Here is a 19,810-nt window from a genome sequence, read left to right as displayed (position 1 = left end):
TTGCCCCGCACGAGAGGCAAACTAAAATCTGGCCATCTAGAACATCCTCCTCCCCATCTCTGCCTGTTAAAAGGTAGTCCCGAAAATGAAAAGAAGAAAGGGAGGTGCTCCTTCCTCAAGGTCCACGTCATGTTACCATCTTTGAAAAGACTTTCCTAAGCATCTTTTGCCCCCAGAGATGTAACTGTACCCTTTTTTAGTACTGATGGCATTTATCTAATGATCTTTGTCTTATTCTGTCTTGGATTTTGCACTGTCTCATCTCAGGGCCCTCTCATTAAAGGCAAGACCAACCACTCAGTTGCCCATGTCAAAACTCAGAGGGTCACTTACTCACCCCACCGCCCACACATGTTCCCCTCTAATCTTCCTCGCTAATATTTCTTGAATCAATCCCCATGGTTCCTGCCACTCATTAGAACGCTTATACCTCTTCGCTGGCCACTCTAATAAGGTCCCCTGTCACCAGACTTATCCTGCTGCAACTTAGCTGCCCACTGACACCAGTTATTTTTCCAATTAGCAAATCTGATCATGCTATGGCCTAGCCTACAGACTCAAAAGCAAACTTCTTAGCAGGTGGTTAAGGCCTCCCACTCCCCACTGGTTAAGTAGGCTTCTGTCTACCTTCCCAGGCTTACCACCCACCCCTCCTCAAGAAGCACTGGCCAAAGGAGACTGTTCACAGTTCTCTAAACAGAGTGCTTTGATGCTGCTGGCCTTTGCACATGTGGTCAGGGAAGTCCTCTCCCACCGCTACCTGGTAAAGCTCTATTCCTTAGGTATTCCCTCCCCTGGGAAATCTCCTTGCACTGCCCTAGGGAATAGCACTTTCCTTAGCCCCCTTCATCTGGAAGGAGAGACTTTCTTGGCATCCCCGTGCCTAGCACAGGGTTCAGCAGAGCACACAGATGCTCAGTGAATTGTCTGATATCAGAATCTGTCCAGATTGGTGTCCCGCAAGATACTGTTGTTATATTCTTCACTTGAACACTTATGCGTATATATACACATATATACCAAGATGCCTTGTGGACGCCTACATTGCATAAACACTTTGCTCCTGATTGCATGGCTGAGCACCCTGAGGTTAGCAGACAAATCTAGGTTCAAAATCCCTGCTCTGTCACCTTACAGGCTGTGTCTCGGACGTGTCTCAAACCTTCCGGACTTCAGCTCCCTTATCTGTAAAATGGAGCTCGGTAGCCACAGTAGCCATCTCATCGGGTTTTTCATGAAGACCAAATGAGAAAACGCATTTAGGATTTTTGCACATGTGCTTGGTACACGGGAGATCAATAAATATTGCTGAATGAATGAGCTAATGAATGAATGAGCGGCCCACAGAATGGCAGCGGTTCTTGCAGACACATCTTTCTAGCCCGTTTCCCAGAGAGAATCCAACATCTGACTCCTGGTAAAATCAGTTTCAAGTCCGGCCCCTGAGCCTGGCTGGGGTCCAGTCCTCCATCCGGACTCGGTTCACTAACCCCTTCTCCCTGCAGCCAAGCCAGCAGGGCGGCCGCCAATCACCACAGCCTAGGCCCACCCTTAATCAGCTAACTTGCCAATAGGGCCCTCCAGATGCCAATTTGGTTGCTTCCGCTGCATCTGATAGGCTCTCCCGCAGCCCTGCCCACCCCCTTTGGCTGCGTCATGCGCGCAGAGCACTGTGGGACTTGTAGTCAAGAAAAGAGGCGGCACCAGAAGTGCCTGGTGTGGGCCAGCTCCCGCTGGGAGCTCAGGAGAACCGCAAAGGGTGTCCCTCTCACCCTCGGTGGATGGCGCCCCGTCTCACTGCCCTTCTTTGCCAGCGACAGGATCATTCTGCTCAGATAATTCAGTATTTACTGAAGTTTTAGGTTTCAGTTTCAGATGAAATCTCATATTCTCATTAAAGGGCCATTTATGGAAGGTGTGGTGGTCACTCTGAAAAGCCCTTGAAGAATCCACGACGGAACTGGCAATCATGAATTTTTCTAAACGATGTGAACCTTGTACTTTTTAAACTGCATTATCTCGGGGCACCTGGGTGGCTCAGTGGGTTAAAGCCTCTGCCTTCGGCTCAGGTCATGACCCCAGGGTCCTGGGATGGAGCCCTACATCGGGTTCTCTGCTCATCGGGCAGCCTGCTCCCCCCACCCCACCTCTGCCTGCCTCTCTGCCTACTCGTGATCTCTGTCAAATAAATAAATAAAATCTTAAAAAATTAAAAATAAATAAACTGCATTATCTCTTCATATCATAAAGGCTATCGAAGGCTCCCATTGCCTAGGTTGGAAAGTTCAGACCCCCCCTGGTGAGGCATACAAGCTGCTTCTAACTTCCGTATTTATTTACCTTGGGTCGCCTTCGCGAAAGCAGCGCTTCTCAGCTTTGCGGCATGTGAGAATCACCCGGGGAGCTTTATAAAGGCCTGGTATTTGTGTCTCACCCCAGAACCTGGAATCTTGGAGGAATGACGCAGCTCCCTCGTTCTTAAAGCTCCCGGGGTTGATTCTCACGTGCAGTCAATGTTGAGAACCACTGGTTTAACGCCTGTCAACGCTGCTGAAACATACTTTTCATGGATCTTAGCCTCAGCTCTGTAGTTCCCTGTTTCAAGCGGTCTCTTCCCCTGCTCCTGTCCTGGCTACAGCTTATCCTACCAGGCTGATCTCGGCTGTTACCCCTTTCCTTCCCTGCGCTCCAGCAGAGAACTTACTCCTGAAGCACTTTATACTGGGTTCTTTTCAAGCAGGACTGGAGTTATTTGGTGACCTGTCCGTCTCCCTGGATAGGCCATAAGTTCCGTGAAGGCAAACACATGAAAGAGTCCTTTCACCACCTCCAGAGCCACTGAATCGGAATGGGGTGGGGGGGCTGTCAGGTGATCCTGATCCCTGCCCCCAGCTATGAACTAGTTTCACAGAAGCACTGGGTACAGCAAGGATCGATAAATATTTGTCACACTGAATCGATGAGGCATCTCATTGTTTGTAAGTCAATCATATTGTTGCACCTACTTGCTTCCCTGGGGAACTAAGCTCCCTGTTTCGTATTGTCTTCATTCATTTATTCATTCATCCAGCAGATATTTTTGTACATCGTAACGAAGGCCCGAGGAGTCAGGAGCAAACAGGAAACGTGGTTACCACCCTACGGGACTTGAGTCCCTATTAGTTATACTATCCTTATTATTATCACTTCCTCTAAATAATATTGGATTTTTTTTCCCCTTGTAGATAGGATTTGTTATTCGAGGGTAAGGACCGCCTTATTCTCTTATATCCCCAAGATGCTGCTGGCACACAGAAGGCATTCTCTAAATGTTTATTGAATCAAGGCAACACATTTCATAGCACTTGTCATGATTCGTTAGTATGCATTTGCGTGATTCTTTGATGAAGGGCTTCTGTCCCATGAGCTGCAAATGCCCTGAAGACAGGAACTGAATCTATTGTGCTCACCATGCCTGACACAGGGCCTGGCCAGAGTGGGTGCTCGGTGACTACTGCCAAGCAAAGAAAGAAATACACGAGGAAGGCATGATGAAGAACAGAAAGGAAATCTCTGAACCAAACGTCCACGGCCCTCTCCCCTCCCCATTCTCCCCGAAAAGGTAAAAAAGTATTTTCTTCCTGAGCACGGAGGGATTTCAGGATAGAGTGAACACGGGCCCCAAAAGATGATGTTTCTTCTACTTACTTACAGGTTGACCTGGGACTCTACTTCAGGGTCTTCTGTTGGCCATGACTGAAGAGGCTGGATGCCGAAGGACAGAGACGACTTGGCTTTCCACAGCAGGGTCTGCGCCATCTGACTCCGACAGGACCCCTTGCTCAGCGGATCCATCGGTGGGCCTGGAGGCTGAGGCGCTGAGCTGCAGCAGAAGGAGGTGGGAGAGGCACTGAGAGCAGAGAAGACGGATGGCCCGCCAGTCACGGGCCTGTGCTGGCACTCCTACCTCGAGGCCGGCCCCATGAGGAAGTCGGGAGGGGCAAAGCCAAGGCCCTTCCATGACCTGGGTGCCCCCCCCCCGCCCCCGAGACTGCGCAGAGTGATACCCGCGCGTGCTGTGGGGAAGGAAGGCGTGTGTCCCTGGGGCCCGAGCCATCCTGTCCCCTCCCTCAGTACTGAGCGACGTCATCCACAAAATCAAGTGAGTGGGGTCCAAGGTAAAAGGAGGACCAGTGAGCACTCAAGCCATCACAGACTCATTCAGGACGGCAACACTCATTCAGTAAGAGAAAGTTCTCTCGGGAGTGCTTTTGGAGATGAGCTAGAGGGGGGACCTCCATCACTGTGGGAGTCCAAGGGTGCGTGGATTTCTCTCCTTATTTCCAATTAAAATATGCAAGAAAAGCCGTCAAAAGGGCCTACGCTGGCAATGACATTGTAGACAGAAAGGACCAAACCGATCCTTCGAGACCAATGGCACATACAGTATGCGAGCAGCAAAGGCCTGGGGGATAAGTAAATGAGCAGCCTATGAGAATAAACAGAAATGTGTTCCTGCAACCTGCCTGCTCCTTTCTCTGAGGACACAGTGAGGAAGGTGGCAGAGGTGGTTCTGGGATGAAGGGGCTGCTTCGGTAGGAAAATGCAGGCATCTCAGCTCTGGACTGGAATTATTTTCTGAGCCTATAAGCAGTCCCCCCCTTCTTTCCTCACCGCCCTCACCCCCCACCCCCCACCTCCAGTGCCAGACAAATGAACAAACTAAATCCAGTTCCTTGGAAATGCAAAAACAGAAATCAAAAGCCATCTTCGAAGGCACTTTGGTCAAAAGGGACTCTTTAGAATGCCTTCTTCATAAGGACCAGCTCAAGCGGTGTGATCCCCGAGGAGGAGGCACCTGCGGAGGGAACCACCATCCCGTCTCGGAGCTGGGTGCCAAGGGAAGGGAGTCTCCGCCCACTCCCCAGCTGCTACCGTCCTCCCAGCTAGGCTGCGGGCATGTTCCAAATGAAAAAAGTTCTCTGTTGCCAGGCCCGGCTGCCGTTCCTCTTTGAGCCTGACCCAGCCTCCCCCGGGGGCCTGCTGTGGGCCCGGCAAGCCCCGTGCTGCATACCTGAGCCAGACTTCCAGATCATCTCCCCCTAGGATGGCTTGAGGCTACTGATCTCGGCAGCGACTGGACAGACAACAGAGGCTCAAGCCTTCCACACCTGACCGACGGCAAGAAGCCAGGTTCCTGAGGTGTTATCAGTTGTTCTCTACTTCGTGGGACACCCCGTCTGCCCCCCCCCCAAGTGTTCTGAAATCCAGGCTCCCTAGAGGTTGCAGCTGCCTTAGCAATCAACAAACCAACAACAAAGCAGGGCTTCTGGGTTAGAGATAACTTGTTTCCTTTTAACCTTCTAGATTTTTAAAAAATTACTACTACTCCTAACAACAACAACAATAATAATAATAATACATGCAAAAAAATTATTAAGAAAGTGCTCCTTAAAAAAAAGCCATAAGGGAGTGGAGGAAGCAGGGCGGGGACGTGTGGTTTCTTTGCAGGTAGAGTCCTCTGTGGGGACTGCTCCGGTTTGGGTGAGCTGGGCTGTCCTGAGTGGCCACCTATGACAATAAGCAGTGGATACGTGGGCAGAGAGAGGTGTGGAAACATGAAAATACACGCTGATTTCCAAGACTTAATACACATGAAAAAATACTTAGAACATCTCATTCGGAATTTCTATATCGATTACATGTTGAAGATAAAATTCTAAGAATATTAGGATTAATTTTAACGTGGCTACCAGGAAATGTAAAATCACCTACGTAGCTCGCTTTACATTTTGTACAGTGTCCCTCCAGGCACACAGCCCGAGACAAGGCTCAGAGTGTCACAGTGGGGCCGGGGGGTGGGGGGAACGAACCCTCAAGTACGGATATACCGAGGGCAACTGCAGGGGAGTGAGGGCTGGCGTGGGTGCCTGAGCCAAAGTGCACCGAAGAGGGGAGGGGAGAAGCAGTCAAAAACAGTGAGAGCACCTGGGAGGATCTGACGGTACCCACAGCATCCCTACCTCCGCTCCCGTCCCACCTCCCGTTAACATAGCAGTGCACTCCCTAGCGCTCCGTTCTCTACCTATCTGCGACGCTCTGTGTGACCTATGTCTGGAGACGGCATGACGTTCCGTGACCTGCTTTCCTACCTAAACATAGTCTTAGACATCGCTGTACATCAGTCACTACAGGTACATCTTTTTTTTTTTTTTTTAGTTTTATTTAAGTAATCTCTACACCCCACCTGGGGCTCGAACTCACGACCCCGAGATCGAGTCGCGTGCTCTTCCGACTGAGCCCGCTAGCGCCCCTACAGGTACAACTCTAGAATGAGAGAACCTTATGCATTGCTTACATTCCACCTTTTCGCTTATTTTAATCTTTAAATACTTAGGTTATTTCATTGTCTTAGCATGTGATTCTCCAGCCCTTGAATCTTTAAAAGTCAGTTTAAACAGGGGCTCCTGGCTGGCTCAGTGGGTTAGGCCGCTGCCTTAGGCTCAGGTCATGATCCCCGGGTCCTGGGATCGAGCACCACACCCGGCTCTCCACTCAGCCGGGAGCCTGCTTCTCCCTCTCTCTCTGCCTGCCTCCCTGCCAACTTGTGATCTCTGTCTGTCAAATAAATAAATAAAATCTTTAAAAATAAATAAATAAAATTAAAAAAATAAACAAAAATGTTTAAAAAGTCTGTTTAAACATACCTAAATGCTAGTTCTTTCAGACTTTGCAACCATTTACTTCTATCCCTTTGCCATAACTTACTCGTGGAGTTTCATTCCTTTCCATCCTTTCAGCTAATTCTTGAACTTCGTTTTCTAACTCTTCTGATTCCGTCCCATCACCGTGAGTTTTAATCTTTGTACTCATTTGTTAGGTTTTCTTAGTCTTACCTTCCCAATTTTCAAAAATGTATGTGCCTCTTCATCTCCTGACATTTTAGCTTTGCGGTCTCACTGCTGGATATATCTAGCAGCTGAGAAACTTCTTGGAAGGATGGCAGAGCACGTGTTCATTGGCAAAACTCCTTGGAACCCGTGGAGATGAGCAAAAATGGCTCAGTATATAGAAGAAACTTGCTGAAAGAAAAGAATGGCTCAACTCCATGCTCTGAGGGTCTGCTGTGTACAATCCGTGTGGACAAAATGAAAGCGACCTCCGAGTCCCAGGCACCCAGCATCCGGCAAGGAACACAGGCAAGAATGCTCGAAAGGCCTGACAACACCTGATTTGGAGGAATGAGGGCTGGAAGCAGGAGCAAGATTGGGAAGAAGCTGTTTTTTCTTCTCTCTCTCTCTTTATTTCCACTGCCCCAGTGTGCTAATAAGAAGGTGAAGGCGAGAGGAAAAAGTAAACCCTGGGAATCATTTGACCCTCTTGAAAGATATTATTAGCCAAAGGGACATTTGAATCCACCAGAAGAAGGTGCTTGGGAAATCACACTGACCCAGACTGGTTTTGGAGGGGCCTCTTTGCTTTGAAGTGGAGGATAGGAGGTTGGGTTGGAAATTTGATGTGAGTCCTGCCATGGGCCCGCAAGCCCCACAGGCACAGGAGCCTGGCAGATGGGAGGGAAAGCCTGAGGAGAGAGGAAGAACAGATGGCACATTCCCACTTGCCTCTGGACCCTTCCTGCTTCCCGAGAAGCGTCTGGGCCGGCCTCTAGCTCCAGCTCCGAAAGAGAAGCTTCCCCATTGCTCAGATGACCAGGGATGGGGGGGGGGTTCAAGGTGAATCTGCCCATGTCGTTAATGGGGAAACCCAGACCTAGACAGAACTGTTTCAATTCCAGAAGGAACATGCAGGAATAAACTAGCCCAGGACCTATGAAAAAAGGTTTGCAAAAGGCAGATACACAGACCAGAAGATTTTTGACACGTATCAGAAAGGAAAGGCTACAAGGTCTCAGGTCTGGCTCCTTCCAAGTGGCCAATAGGCCCCTTGGTACAAGCGCCTTCTCCCGCAGAGCTTCTGCTGAAATCCCCCGAGGAACCTGGACGCTTTCTGGGAGCCACACCCACTCCCCTGCATTCTTGACCTTGTGCGTTGGTCCTTGCTCTGACTCTTGGCTGAAAGCAACCTTAAACCAAGTGCAAATCATCATTCTCGCCTTTCTTCAAACCAGCTCCGCGGCCACGGGAACAGAGCTCAGGGCACCAGAAGGCAGATTCGCTCTGTCCCCAGATGTTATGCATTTGTTTGCCGGTACCTTGTCTCCTCCCTCCACTAGAATGTTCGCTCCAGGAGAGCAGGAACCCCACGTGTCCTAGTCACAGTGTATCCCCAGTGCCTGGCACACAGAAGTGCTCGATGGCTGCCGAGTGAGTGACTGTGTGAGCGCCAAACCGGGAGGGAAATAGTCATTTGGAAAAGGGAGACCGTGTCAGACTGTTTTGGCGGCTCTCGAATGAGGTCACTGGTGGCTTGAGTCAGGCCGCGGCGGGACCTGCTCTATTTCTTTGCCCGTCTCTGACAGGCAGCTACTTTGTGAGGACTGTGACAAGTGCACGGAGCAAAGACAGTCCATCTGCAAAACATCAATCCAGGCTGAGCTACGGCCCCGACACTGGAAACTACTTACCGGCTAGCAGGCCTTCTAAAGACACTTTTGTCCCCTGTCATCAAATGTACATATGTCCTAAGTCTCGTCTGTGCTCACTATAGACTCGCTGATACGTACGGCGCGCTTCAAGCACCGAGCTGTGGCCTGATTCCTCGTTTTTACCTCCGCACGGGAACCTTCACCAGCATGCTACTGACTTTTGATCAACGTGTCTAATTTATTTTTCCCCTGATTGGGGAAAGAGGCTGTCTGCGGCAGACACTGCGGAAGGCCTTTTCAGCCCCATTCCAGGGCGCAAAAGTTAGAAAGCTAGAACGGCAAGGCTCTACCCTTCTTTGCAGCTTAGGGTTCTGGAGATGGAATTAAGACTCTGCACATCAGATGCGCCCACGAGAGCCTCTCACTCAGGACGAAGCCTGGCGGATTCACAAAAAGGATGCAGGGTGCCGTCTTGCTTCTGTAGGTCGTGACGGAGCTGTGGTGGTTCCGGAGTCAGTGACTTCTTGACTCCATGGCTTTCCGGAGCCACAGTGGCAGCTTTGGGATCAAGGCAGAGTTGGCAGCGTGGCTCTGCAGTCAAGTCAGGGGCTGGCAGCTTCTTGACCCATCAGCTTCTGGTAGAAATGGCAGCCTTCTCAGTCATGGCAGACCATGGCGGTTTCTGGGGCCTAGGAGTCATTCCTGGGGACTCAGACTAGAGTCTGCTTTATAAGCACTTAATTCCCTATGTCACTACTAAATTGCGTTCTGCTTATACTAGGTAGAGTGGTTCTGTGGTGAGCAACCGATTCCTGACCGATAGAGCGATCTTTGCCAGACTGGATTTTGAGCTTAACAGCACATGGGACCCTGTGCGGAGCACACAGTGGGGCGGGATTTTGTTCTGGTGGGTGTGCAATGGTGGGCACATCCTCCAGGGGCAAGAACCAGAGGCTATGTGCTTTTCTGGAATATGTGGAAATTTTGCCTTTTGAATATAAAAGCGAGCATGCTTGCAGCACTAAGCGTTTCTGCTCAAACAGCAAAGACGTGCCAAAGGACAACCCAAAGAACGGCGCGCTAATTGGGGATGCTTCTCGGGTCACTGCTGGAGTGGGGGACCATTATGCTCTTGCCAGCACTACCCAGCTTAACGCGGCTTTGCACCTTTTCAAGTGTGCCGCCGAAAGCTCTTGTCTCCAAAAGTGTGCGCGAAACACAAAAGAGTGGAGAAGTACTGGTCTAACCTAGAGATGCTTTCACATCTCCGGTAATAGAAATGTTACTGCGTCTCGAAGGAAGCCATGCTGGCACGCGCTGCGCCGACTGCCGGAATGTACTTTCATGTGCTGAGCCCGGTCTGTCTGATTATCCTTCATACCCACTGTGATTTCAGGTCGAGCCCAGGGCCATACGCAGAGTGGAGTGGGCCGGATTCCTTTTTCATCTGACACGCTTTCAAATGTGGGCAGGCAGCTATTATATCCTCTCTGATTTTTCTCTTTTTCAAGTAATACCTCTCCTTCCCCTGCTGAAATCTTTCCTCTTTAATCGATCATTCCCATTGGATATAAACATCTTTATAAAACAAAAGTGGAAAACCCCGAATCAAAACCAAATAAAACCAACAATTTTTCGACTCACAGCCCCTCCGCTCCTAAGAAGAGCTGACTAGACTGTTTCCAGTCCCCTTTCCTTTATCTCCTGAAGCTTGGCCAATGAGACTTTTCTCCTCACTGTTCCAAAGAAACAGCTCTTGTTAAAAGGCCACCGAGGACCCCATGATGCTAAACTCAATGGTCAAGTCTAAGTTCTTCCTGTTTGACCTATCAGTAGAATTCGACACAGAAAACCAGGCCCTCACTGTTTTTTTTTTTTTTTAACTGTTAATTTATCTTGATTTCCCCAAAATAAAAAAAAAATTAATTACATCATGTATCCATGACACAATGGTTTCACATTTAAGTCTCAAAGTCTAAATCTTTTTAAAAATTATTTTTTTTAAAAGATTCTATTCATTTATTTGACAGAGATCACAAGTAAGCAGAAAGGCAGGCAGAGAGAGAGGGGGAAGCAGGCTCCCTGCTGAACGGAGAGCCCGATGCGGGGCTCGATTCCAGGACCCGGGTGTCAATGCCTAAGCCAAACGCAGAGGCTTTAACCCACCAAGCCACCCAGGCGCCCCTCAAAGTCTAAATCTTACTTGGGGTTTATGTGACCAGTTAATAAAAGTCCATCAAATCATAGTCGTCGTTCCTAATAAACCTAAGTGATTTCTTTTTCCTAAAGTCTCCTGGTATCTTTTTCTTCCCCACATTTTTTCCTTTCCCTATTTCACTATGATTCACAGTCACACTACGGGACAAACAAAAACTTTGATGCGCTCTTTCAAAAACTTCCTACCTGAATTCCGTCTCTGCACTGTCCGCTGCGGGAGCCACAGGCCACACGTGGCTACTGAGGACTTAACATACGGCTAGTCTGAACTGAGGTGCTGCGAGTGTAAAATATGCACCAGTCAGAATTCAAAGAATGTACCGAAAGAAGAAGTAAATCATCTTCCTTATTTTTAATACTGATTACATGTTAAAATGGTCGCATTTTAGATATATTGAGTTAAACAAAATAAACTATTAAAATTAATTTCACCGGTTTCTTTTTACTTTTTAAGTTACGGCTCACAGAGGGGGTGCCTGGCTGGCTCAGTCAGTAGAACATGTGACTCTGGATCTCCGGGTCATGAGTTCAAGCCCCACATTGGGCATGGAGCTTACTTAAGAAAAAAAAAAGAAAAAAAGATACGGCTACTAGAAAAATTTTAAATTCTATTTCTAATTCTACACACTTGTTATCACCAGAAGCCACCGGGTCCTTTTCATTTGACACATATGAGCATCCTAAATACCTTTTCAAGTCCGGGAACAGAGATTGCTATCTATCTTTTTAACCTTTTTGGTATCAAATTACTAGTATTGTATTGATATGCTCCCAATGGCCTTTTTTTTTACAAGCAATCCTACAGATGCAGCCTTTAACCAAAACCTCCTTGGGCAGCGGCACCACGTTGCTGGCTCCCATTCGCTTCCTGTCCTCTAAGACCCTAGTTCCAGAGACAAGCAGATGCGTGGCTCCTATTTTCCCACACCTCTACGCTTGCACATGCTGCTTTAGAATTTTTTTGCCCCCACAGGAAAACCAGCAGTGAGTCTCACTGTCCAGGCCAAATTTCTTATCATTTTCTAACAGCATTGTTTTTTGGCCTCCATCTCTGTTCAGATCTTCAGCTCTGGAAACCAGACAACCAAACATAATTTCTCATATTAACCTCCTAAAGCAAAACGAATTTGACTATTGTCTTCCTCCGAGAAGGGAAGCTGGTTTGTATTAACTTAAACTCTTGGTGAATAATAAAAGTTGTTTTTTCCCTTCTCTTAGGAGAACAGACATAATATGAAAATTAATTTTCTTCTGTTGGCCCTAAGAGCCCATTATGTCAGCCTAATACAAGACAGCTCTTAATAATCCTTCCCAGGAAGACTGCTGTTTTTCCAAAAGAAAACTGACAGCAGCAGATTTATTTGTGATTAAATACTTAAGGGCCCAGCACAGACAAGAAGAATAACTATATAATATAGAGAAATGAAGAACATGAAAACAGCCCACATTAAAATAATTGTTTACAAAACTACCTGGGGGGGACAAGAGTCTCCTGGAGAAAAAGAAAAAAAAAATCCAAGAATCTGAAAGTCAGAACAAACATAAGAAGAAGGCAACGCAATGCATAATGGATAATTGTTCTTTTCGGATCCCATCTTGGCCTCAAAAGTCATGTTCAGGAACAAGCAAGCATTTGTCTTGGCACCAAATTTGTTCTCACAAGGTGTAGGTTATATGCATCACTAACAAGGAAGCCACTATGTAGGAAGCAGTATTTAAGAAAGCAGAAAATATGTTTTCTATTTGTGATTCAAAATCTCGTCTCTGTGGGGCTCTGCACCCACTGTGGCTAAACTTAGTAAGCACACTTTAAACGCTCAACTAAGGTAGCCTTTTACAATGAGAACTAAAAAAAAATACAGAAAACCAAGCGTTGGAACTCTGGGGTGGCATCTGGGTATGCAGTTTGGAAAGCTTCCCAGATGTAATGGCACTTTTCTGGGGTGGGGGGTGCCTAACCCAGTATCCATTCCACTTCTCCTGGTAATGGCACTGCGGTTTTTCCTTTGGGCTGTCACTGCCTCTTGGTGTCTACAGATGGAAGTGATCCAACCTCCCAGTTCCCCATTGGGCACTTGACCCTACAGCCCAGCCAAAGGAGTATGTTTTACCCCCTGCTAGCCGAAAAGACTGGTTCAGGGATGAGCATACAATCCAAGAGAGCCAATGAACGTAGAGCGTGGGAAACACGCTCTAGAAATAGTGAGAGAGAGGCAGGGTCTTTCTGCTGGGATTCTGCGCTGGAACAAAGTAAGCCTGAAACAGTTAACTTTCTTTGCCTCCAGGAGGAAAGACCTTGAAAACAAAGTCCACCCAGAAGATGAAGAAAGCCTACAGATGACGTAATCTGAACCCCTGGATTTCCCCTCTCCCAGAGCTTGCTTGGTCTACTCCACAATTTTGCAAATTCCATGAACCAATCCTTTTTCTCTGCTTGTCATTCACTGACCTTGATAATCTTAAAGGGTATTAACAACTGGTCAGGCACCAATCAGAAAAGACGTGAGGCTTACTCGTCCCGCTCACAGCTCAAGAACTGCTCGATGATCACAACCGGGTGCCAGGAATAAGAACCGAGTGACCGCCGAGTCTGTGCCCACAGTCCGAGCCCCCGCTTTTCACCTGGCATCACGACCCCAGGCACTGTTGCTGCAAGCAGCTGTCAAAGCAGAACCATGAATGATGGGTGGTCAGCATAACAAGGCAGGCTTTGACGGTGCTGTTAGGGAAAGGCAACAGAGTTGCCCAATAACAAAGAGGCTTACAGTATGGGCTCCTTGACCTTAGATGTAATAAGCAGAAGGTGACCAGCTGGGAGGGCTGTTAGAGGAAAGATGCCTGCGTTGCCCTAGTGGGGTGGTTTTCAAATTCTGTCCTGTCCCTGGGCCGGCAGTACCGTAAGCTGGTTAGGAATACAATTCATCGACCTGCCGCCACCTAGCGAAGCACAATCTGTGGGGGTGGGGTCCGAGGACCTTTTTCAAGAAGCCCTCCTGGGGATCCTCTATGTGAGGCTTGAGGACCACTGTATGAGACGAGAGCGCCCTGGTTTCCAAACACAGTTTCCTGAGCCCCGTCCCCAGAGATTCTGATTCCGGACACTTGGGGCTGGGCTCGAGAATCTGCATCTCGAGCTAGGGGATGCTGCTGGTCCAGGGGCCACACTTGAAGCCCCGCAAACCTACATGATGTCTATGGTTCCCTTCAACGTTGACCGTCTTTGCTCCGTAGAATTTGCCTTTCAAATTCAGTCCGTCTGTGTAACCCTGCCAATACCGTGGCTGGTCTGCGGTTCGGCTCTATGAAAGGCTGCAGCCAAAATGACATAGCGCAGCAATGGTGATTTAAAAGAACTCAAGTTCATTAACTGTAGTTCTTGATCACCACAGAGTCACAAAAGGTAACAGGTATATTTCTTTTTTTTTTTTTTTTTAAAGATTTTATTTATTTGACAGACAGAGATCACAAGTAGGCAGAGAGGCAGGCATAGAGAGAGGGAAGCAGGCTCCCTGCTGAGCAGAGAGCCCGATGTGGGGCTCGATCCCAGGACCCTGGGACCATGACCTGAGCCGAAAGCAGAGGCTTTAACCCACTGAGCCACCCAGGTGCCCCAACAGGTATATTTCTTAAAATATATCACTGAGCAACAAAAACAACAGGGAGACCTATTAGCCTCCCTCATCCAAAGTAGGTGTCTCTGCACCTCTCACCGCTAAGCAGCCCCTTAAAATTTTTTATCAGCCAGTTCTAACCAGTGCCCTGTGTACCTACTGTTCTCTTCAGTCTGTCTCTTCCTAAATCAGCAGCTCAAAAATGCAAAAAAGCAAGGCAGGACCTTGCTGGGAGGATAGTAGGGGAGGAGGAAAAATTGAATGGGTAAAGCTAGAATTTTAATGAGGCAAGACAAGGGAAAGGTTGAGAACTTGCGCATAAACGTGAATCACTTTTGTCTGGAAAAGTTGCCATTTGGTAAAGCTTTGTGCCAGAAGCTCTTTTTAGCACTTTGCATAAATTAGTTCCTTTAAAGCTGACATCAGTCCTGTGAGTTAGGTGTTATGTCATTCTACAAACGAGTTAATCAAGGGTCAGAGGGTTAAGGAACTCGACCAAGGCCACACACGTGACAAGTAAAAAGAAATTTGAACCTGGGTAGGGCTCCCTCCAAAGTCCTCCTTCGAGAACACTATCTGATATGGCTTCCTACAAAATGAGGACAAACACACCTAGGGCAAGTGATTTAACAACATCAGTGTCTTGCCCTCTGGCCCCCAGATTTCCCAGCTCAACTCTCACTGCCACCTGCCTAGAAGCCTAAAGCCTGGGCCACGCCCCACCTTGTTCCTTTACACTCATCACGGGCTGTGTCTGCCAGCCAGCTAACCATAAAATGGACACAGGACATTTAGCAAAGACAGTTGCCATTCTGAAAGTCATGCCATTTTTTCCTGCTGTCAACATGATTGAGTAAATATGGTTAAACCAGATTCTGAAAGGCCCCGAACACGAGGCAGTGGCATTTAAACTTGACACAACGGGAAATTTAAACTTGACACAAACACAAGTCAATAAACTTGACACAAAGTCACTGAGGACTTTGGAGTAGGGGAGGCTGAGCTGGCAGCATGCCCCCAGGTGAGGCGGAGGCTCTCGTCCCTGGTTGTCTGTCAGAACCACCTGCAGAGCTTTCTTGAGCATCCACACATGCCCGATTCCCACCCCGAACTTTCTGGAACAAGAGATCAGCTGTGGGGACCCACACACTGTGTGGCTGAGATCGTTCACAGATGGTTTTTCTTCTCCTGGCTGTAACTGTCCATTATGCTGACCCAATACAAGAGAGTTGTTAATAGGTTCCCTTAAAAGTGAGGTAATTTGGATTAATGGATTAAAGAGGAATTGTTTTTAAAGCAACAAACATAAGAGAAATTGGAGATGAACACTGATCTGTTTCATTTAGGAAATTATTTTCTAATTAAGCATCAATAGTAGGAATAAATAGATTTGACTAACTTTTAAGAAATAACAATAAAAACTTTATCAGAAAACACCGTAAAGAAAGTTGAAAGGCAAATAATGGACAGTAAGAAATACACTACATATTTGGCCACAAAAAATTAATTTCCTTTTTTTAAAAAATTTTATTTATTTATTTGACAGACAGAGATCACAAGTAGGCAGAGAGGCAGGCAGAGAGAGAGCGGGAAGCAGGCTCCCTGCTGAGCAGAGAGCCCACCGTGGGGCTTGATCCCAGGACCCTGGGATCATGACCTGAGCTGAAGGCAGAGGCTTAACCCACTGAGCCACCCAGGCACCCCCAAAATTAATTTCCTCAATAAATAAAAAGTGCTTCCATTCAATAAGGAAAAGATAAACATTCCAAAGGGAAAATGGATAAAGTGCATGCAAACAGATCTCATTTTCAAAGAAAAAGAAATTATAAATAAATATGCGAAAAAAGTTTCACCTCATTCCCAAACAAAGAAATGGACCATTTTAGCACATATGTATAAACGATATTGCATTGCACTGTGGCTGGGAAAAACAGGCACAAGTTACATGCTCTCGGGAGAACTGTTAACCGGTATGACCTTCTGGTGGGCAATTTGGCATTATGCTTCAGAAGCCTTGACAATGTCCCTTTTCTTGGATCCAATCATTTCCATCACTTCTATGAACTTATCTTAAGGAAATTACCTCTTTATACACAGAGTAATGCACACAGATTTGATGTGACTTAGTAAGAATGAAAACCGGTCATACGCAGCAGGTATGATAACAAAAAATGGGTTAATGGGGCACCTGGGTGTCTCAGTCAGTTAAGCGTCTGCCTTCAGCTCAGGTCATGATCCCAGGGTCCTGGGATTGAACCCCGTGTCAGGCTCCTTGCTCAGTGGGGAGCCTGCTTCTCCCTCTCCCTCTGCCTGCCGCTCCCCCTGCTTGTGCACTCTCTCTCTGTCAAATAAATAAATAAACTCTTTTTAAAAATGGGTTAAATTGTCTTACAACAAACAGAAGTTATTTTTATAATCAGAGAACTGGCAAGCATTATTTCTAAGGTTTATACGATATGTCCATGGACGTTTAAATAGAGAAGAAAACCTCTAGAAGTCATTTTGTCTTTCAGGCGTGAGGTCATGGAGACAAAGGGTGGGGTGGTAAAAGTGAGAAGCTGGAGGAAGAGAAAAGTTTCCTAAACTGGCGCTATCCAAAATCATAAACATTGGTCACACGTGGCTATTTAACTTAAAGGCCAATAAAGTCTAAAATTCAATTCCTTAGTTGCACCAGCCATATTTCAACAGGGCTCAAGAGCCACAGGTGGCCGGTGGCTGCGGTATCTGACTGCACAGATAATAGAATGTTTCCGTCATTGTGGCAAGTTCTGTTGGACGGCTCTGACCTAAATGTTCTACCTCAGGCCTGGATTCAGCTTTTGGCTCATCTCTTCAGCCTCATCCCTTGGTACATTTTTTCCCATCTGCTGTGCGCCAGCAGCAAGCGTAAGCAACGGAAGGACAGAGAACTTATTTGCCCTGTTCTCCCGGTCTAGGGGGGGAGACTATTATCCAGGTAGTTCCACGCAGTGGGACATGGAATAGCAGATACATACAGAGATTACTGACACAGCACAGAGCTCAGCCTGGGGTTCAGGGAAGACCTCCCAGAGGAAGAGGGGGCAGGTCTTAGCCAAAAACACTCTCCTAAGTAGAGCAAAGAGCATGACAGGAGTAAAGGCACAGGTGAGAAAAAGCACAGCACAGGGAAAGAATTACCAGCTGGTCAGGCATTTATTCATTCAATAGATAGTAAACGTCTGTGCTAGCCAGGCCTGAGGCAGGCTCTGGGGACAGAGCCGTGAACAGGCCCGGATGGTCCCAGCGGGGATGACGCTTACACTCTCATCAGTACCACTAGGAGCAGGTCACTAAGGGCGAGCGGAGCAGGGCAAGGGCCTGCCACCTCATATTAAGCATCCTGGTTTGTCAGCCTAGCTGTTGATTCCCTTTAAGTGGCCTCAGTGAAGGCCAGAGTCCCACCCCCTATCTTTCTCTTTGTCCCCACCCCAGTCCCCATCGCTGCCGTGGGACAGGGAGAACTCCTGGAGAGGGGGGTCGTGCTAAGACCCCTCCAGCGGCCAGTGAGGTTGTGGTCTTGAGAGGTGGAAGAAGAAAGACAGAAAGTCTGGTGGGGAGGCTCCTGGAGTCGTCTGGAAGGGGAGCGGGGGCTGGAAAAGGGCAGGGCCGGCTCCCGCGAGGCTGGAGCCGGAGCAGGCACTGGGAGTTAAGAAAATGCCCGCTGAGAGAATGGGTCTGGCAGAGCGGAGGGAGCGGGTGGAAGGCGTGTCTGTGAAGCAAGGTTCCAAGGAGAAGGAACCCAACAGGACAGTTTCAGGAGAGTTCCCCAGGCCAAACGAGGGGGGCCGGGATGGGCAAGGGCTCCCCCGGCAGAGGAAAGGCGTCGGCGGGTCGGAGGAGCCCCGGGGACCCGGCGTGTTGGGGGGCCACAAGGTGCCAGGATGGGCGGGGCTGCGAGGCAGCAGGTGTGCGTTACCTGCGGAGCCAGGCTGGGGAGGCTGGCGCCGGCCTGGGTCCTGGGGGCAGCGCAGAGAGGCTCCTGCAGGAGGGAGACCTCCCTGGGACTTCAGGGGGCTATTTCCCGACCTTGTCCTTGAGCATTTATAAGAGGCGGCACGGCACATTCCCCAGAGTCCGAAACCCGCCTGGAGCCCGGCTCTGCTCGGGGCCTGCCTCAGCACCGACGCTTTGGGGGCGTCTCGTCAGGTCTGGGTTCCCGACACTCGCTGGTTCTTCTCTGGGGCGACCCCCTCCCGCACCTGACGCGCCGACGGCCCAGCCCTTTCCTCGACCCCCGGCCGCTCGGCCCTGGCTCCTCGCCGGATCGCCTCAGACACCGAAGAGATCCCCTCCCGCGCCGCGGCCTCGCAGCCCTCGGTCCCCCCAGAACGTCCCCCACCCACCACGTGGCCGGCTCCCAGCTTCCGCCCCTCCCGGCCGCACCCCTCCCCGGCCGCGGTACCTGGGGCTCTCGAAGCTGCACCCCCTGCGCCGCAGCGCCGCCCTCTTCTGCCGCAGAAGCGCAGCGGCCGCCCCGCCGGGCTCCTGCTCCATCGCCCCGGGCGGGGGCCGCGGGCTCGGGCGCACTCGGGTGGGCTCGGGCCTCGGCGGGGCTCGGCCGGCCGCTCGGCTCGCACGCCGCAGCCCATGCCCCGCCCCGCGTGCCACCGCCGGCCCCAGGCCCCGCCCCAGCCCCACCCCGAACTTCAGCCCAGCCTGCTCTTTGCCCCGCAACTGGGTCCAGACCCCGCCCCTCCCCCGCCCCGAACTTCAGCCCCACCCACCCCGGGCTCCTCGGCCAGGCCTAGGCCCCGCCCCGCCCCCGCCCCGAACCTCAGGCCAGCCCTCCCCGCGCTCCTCAGCCGGGTCAAGGTCCCGCCCCAGCCCCTAGCTCCAGGTGCGCCCTCCCCACGCCGGCCCCACCGGGTCCGGGGCGGGCTCTCCTCACCTCGGTCGGGCCCAGACACCCAAAACGCCCACCCTGTCCTCAGCGCGTCGGGCCTCAAGCCACGCCCCTCCCGCCGCTAGCCCCCCAGCACCGGCCCAGGCCCCGCCCACCTACTCCTCCACTACTGAGCTTCCGCGCAGCCCCTGCCCTCACCCAAAGGGTCAGCTCCCTGGAGCGTCGTCCCTCCACACCTCAGTGCCTCTGGCCGTTTCTCACGTCGCAGCGTCCCTTTGGGGGCCGCCCCTCCCCGTGTCCCGTCCGCGGGCACGGAGCCCGTTTTTCTCTAAAACCCCCAGTACAAGGGTCCGCTCACTCCTGCTGCCTTCAACCCAGCTTGGACAGGGCTCCGCCCACAGCCCGCTTTCCCCAAGCCCCGCCCACGACACGGCCCCGCCCACACCGTCTCACCTGCGCGGGCTTCAGGAGTAGGGGTAGGATACCCGCCTTGCGCAGGGGTGGGATACCTGCCCTCAAGGCTAAATAGGCGTTTTACGGTAGTCTGCGTTCGCTCGCGGATCTCTACACCCATTAAATGGAAGTACTGCT

At 49.9% G+C, this 19,810-nt stretch overlaps 1 protein-coding gene across 2 annotated transcripts in view; it reads right to left on the bottom strand.

The window, feature by feature from the left end:
- GARNL3 (GTPase activating Rap/RanGAP domain like 3) overlaps positions 1 to 19,596 on the bottom strand; it is a 143,111-nt gene extending 123,515 nt beyond the window's left edge. The window contains exons 1-2 of one of the 2 annotated variants that reach the window (XM_080819379.1): positions 19,418 to 19,596; positions 3,692 to 3,862 (exon numbers count right to left, since the gene is read on the bottom strand). In XM_080819379.1, the coding sequence (XP_080675505.1) occupies positions 3,692 to 3,834 (143 nt within the window). In that variant the 5' untranslated portion in view covers positions 3,835 to 3,862; positions 19,418 to 19,596. Of the gene's footprint in view, positions 1 to 3,691; positions 3,863 to 18,778; positions 18,953 to 19,417 lie in introns of those variants that run through there. The other variant, XM_080819378.1, reaches the window with a different exon arrangement.
- Between the last annotated feature and the right edge of the window lie 214 nt (positions 19,597 to 19,810).

The sequence above is a fragment of the Martes martes genome, assembly GCF_963455335.1.
Source record: "Martes martes genome assembly, chromosome: 12".
NCBI lineage: Eukaryota > Metazoa > Chordata > Mammalia > Carnivora > Mustelidae > Martes > Martes martes.
Note: the sequence above shows the minus strand (reverse complement) of the source record. Positions and strands in the feature narration are given on the sequence as shown.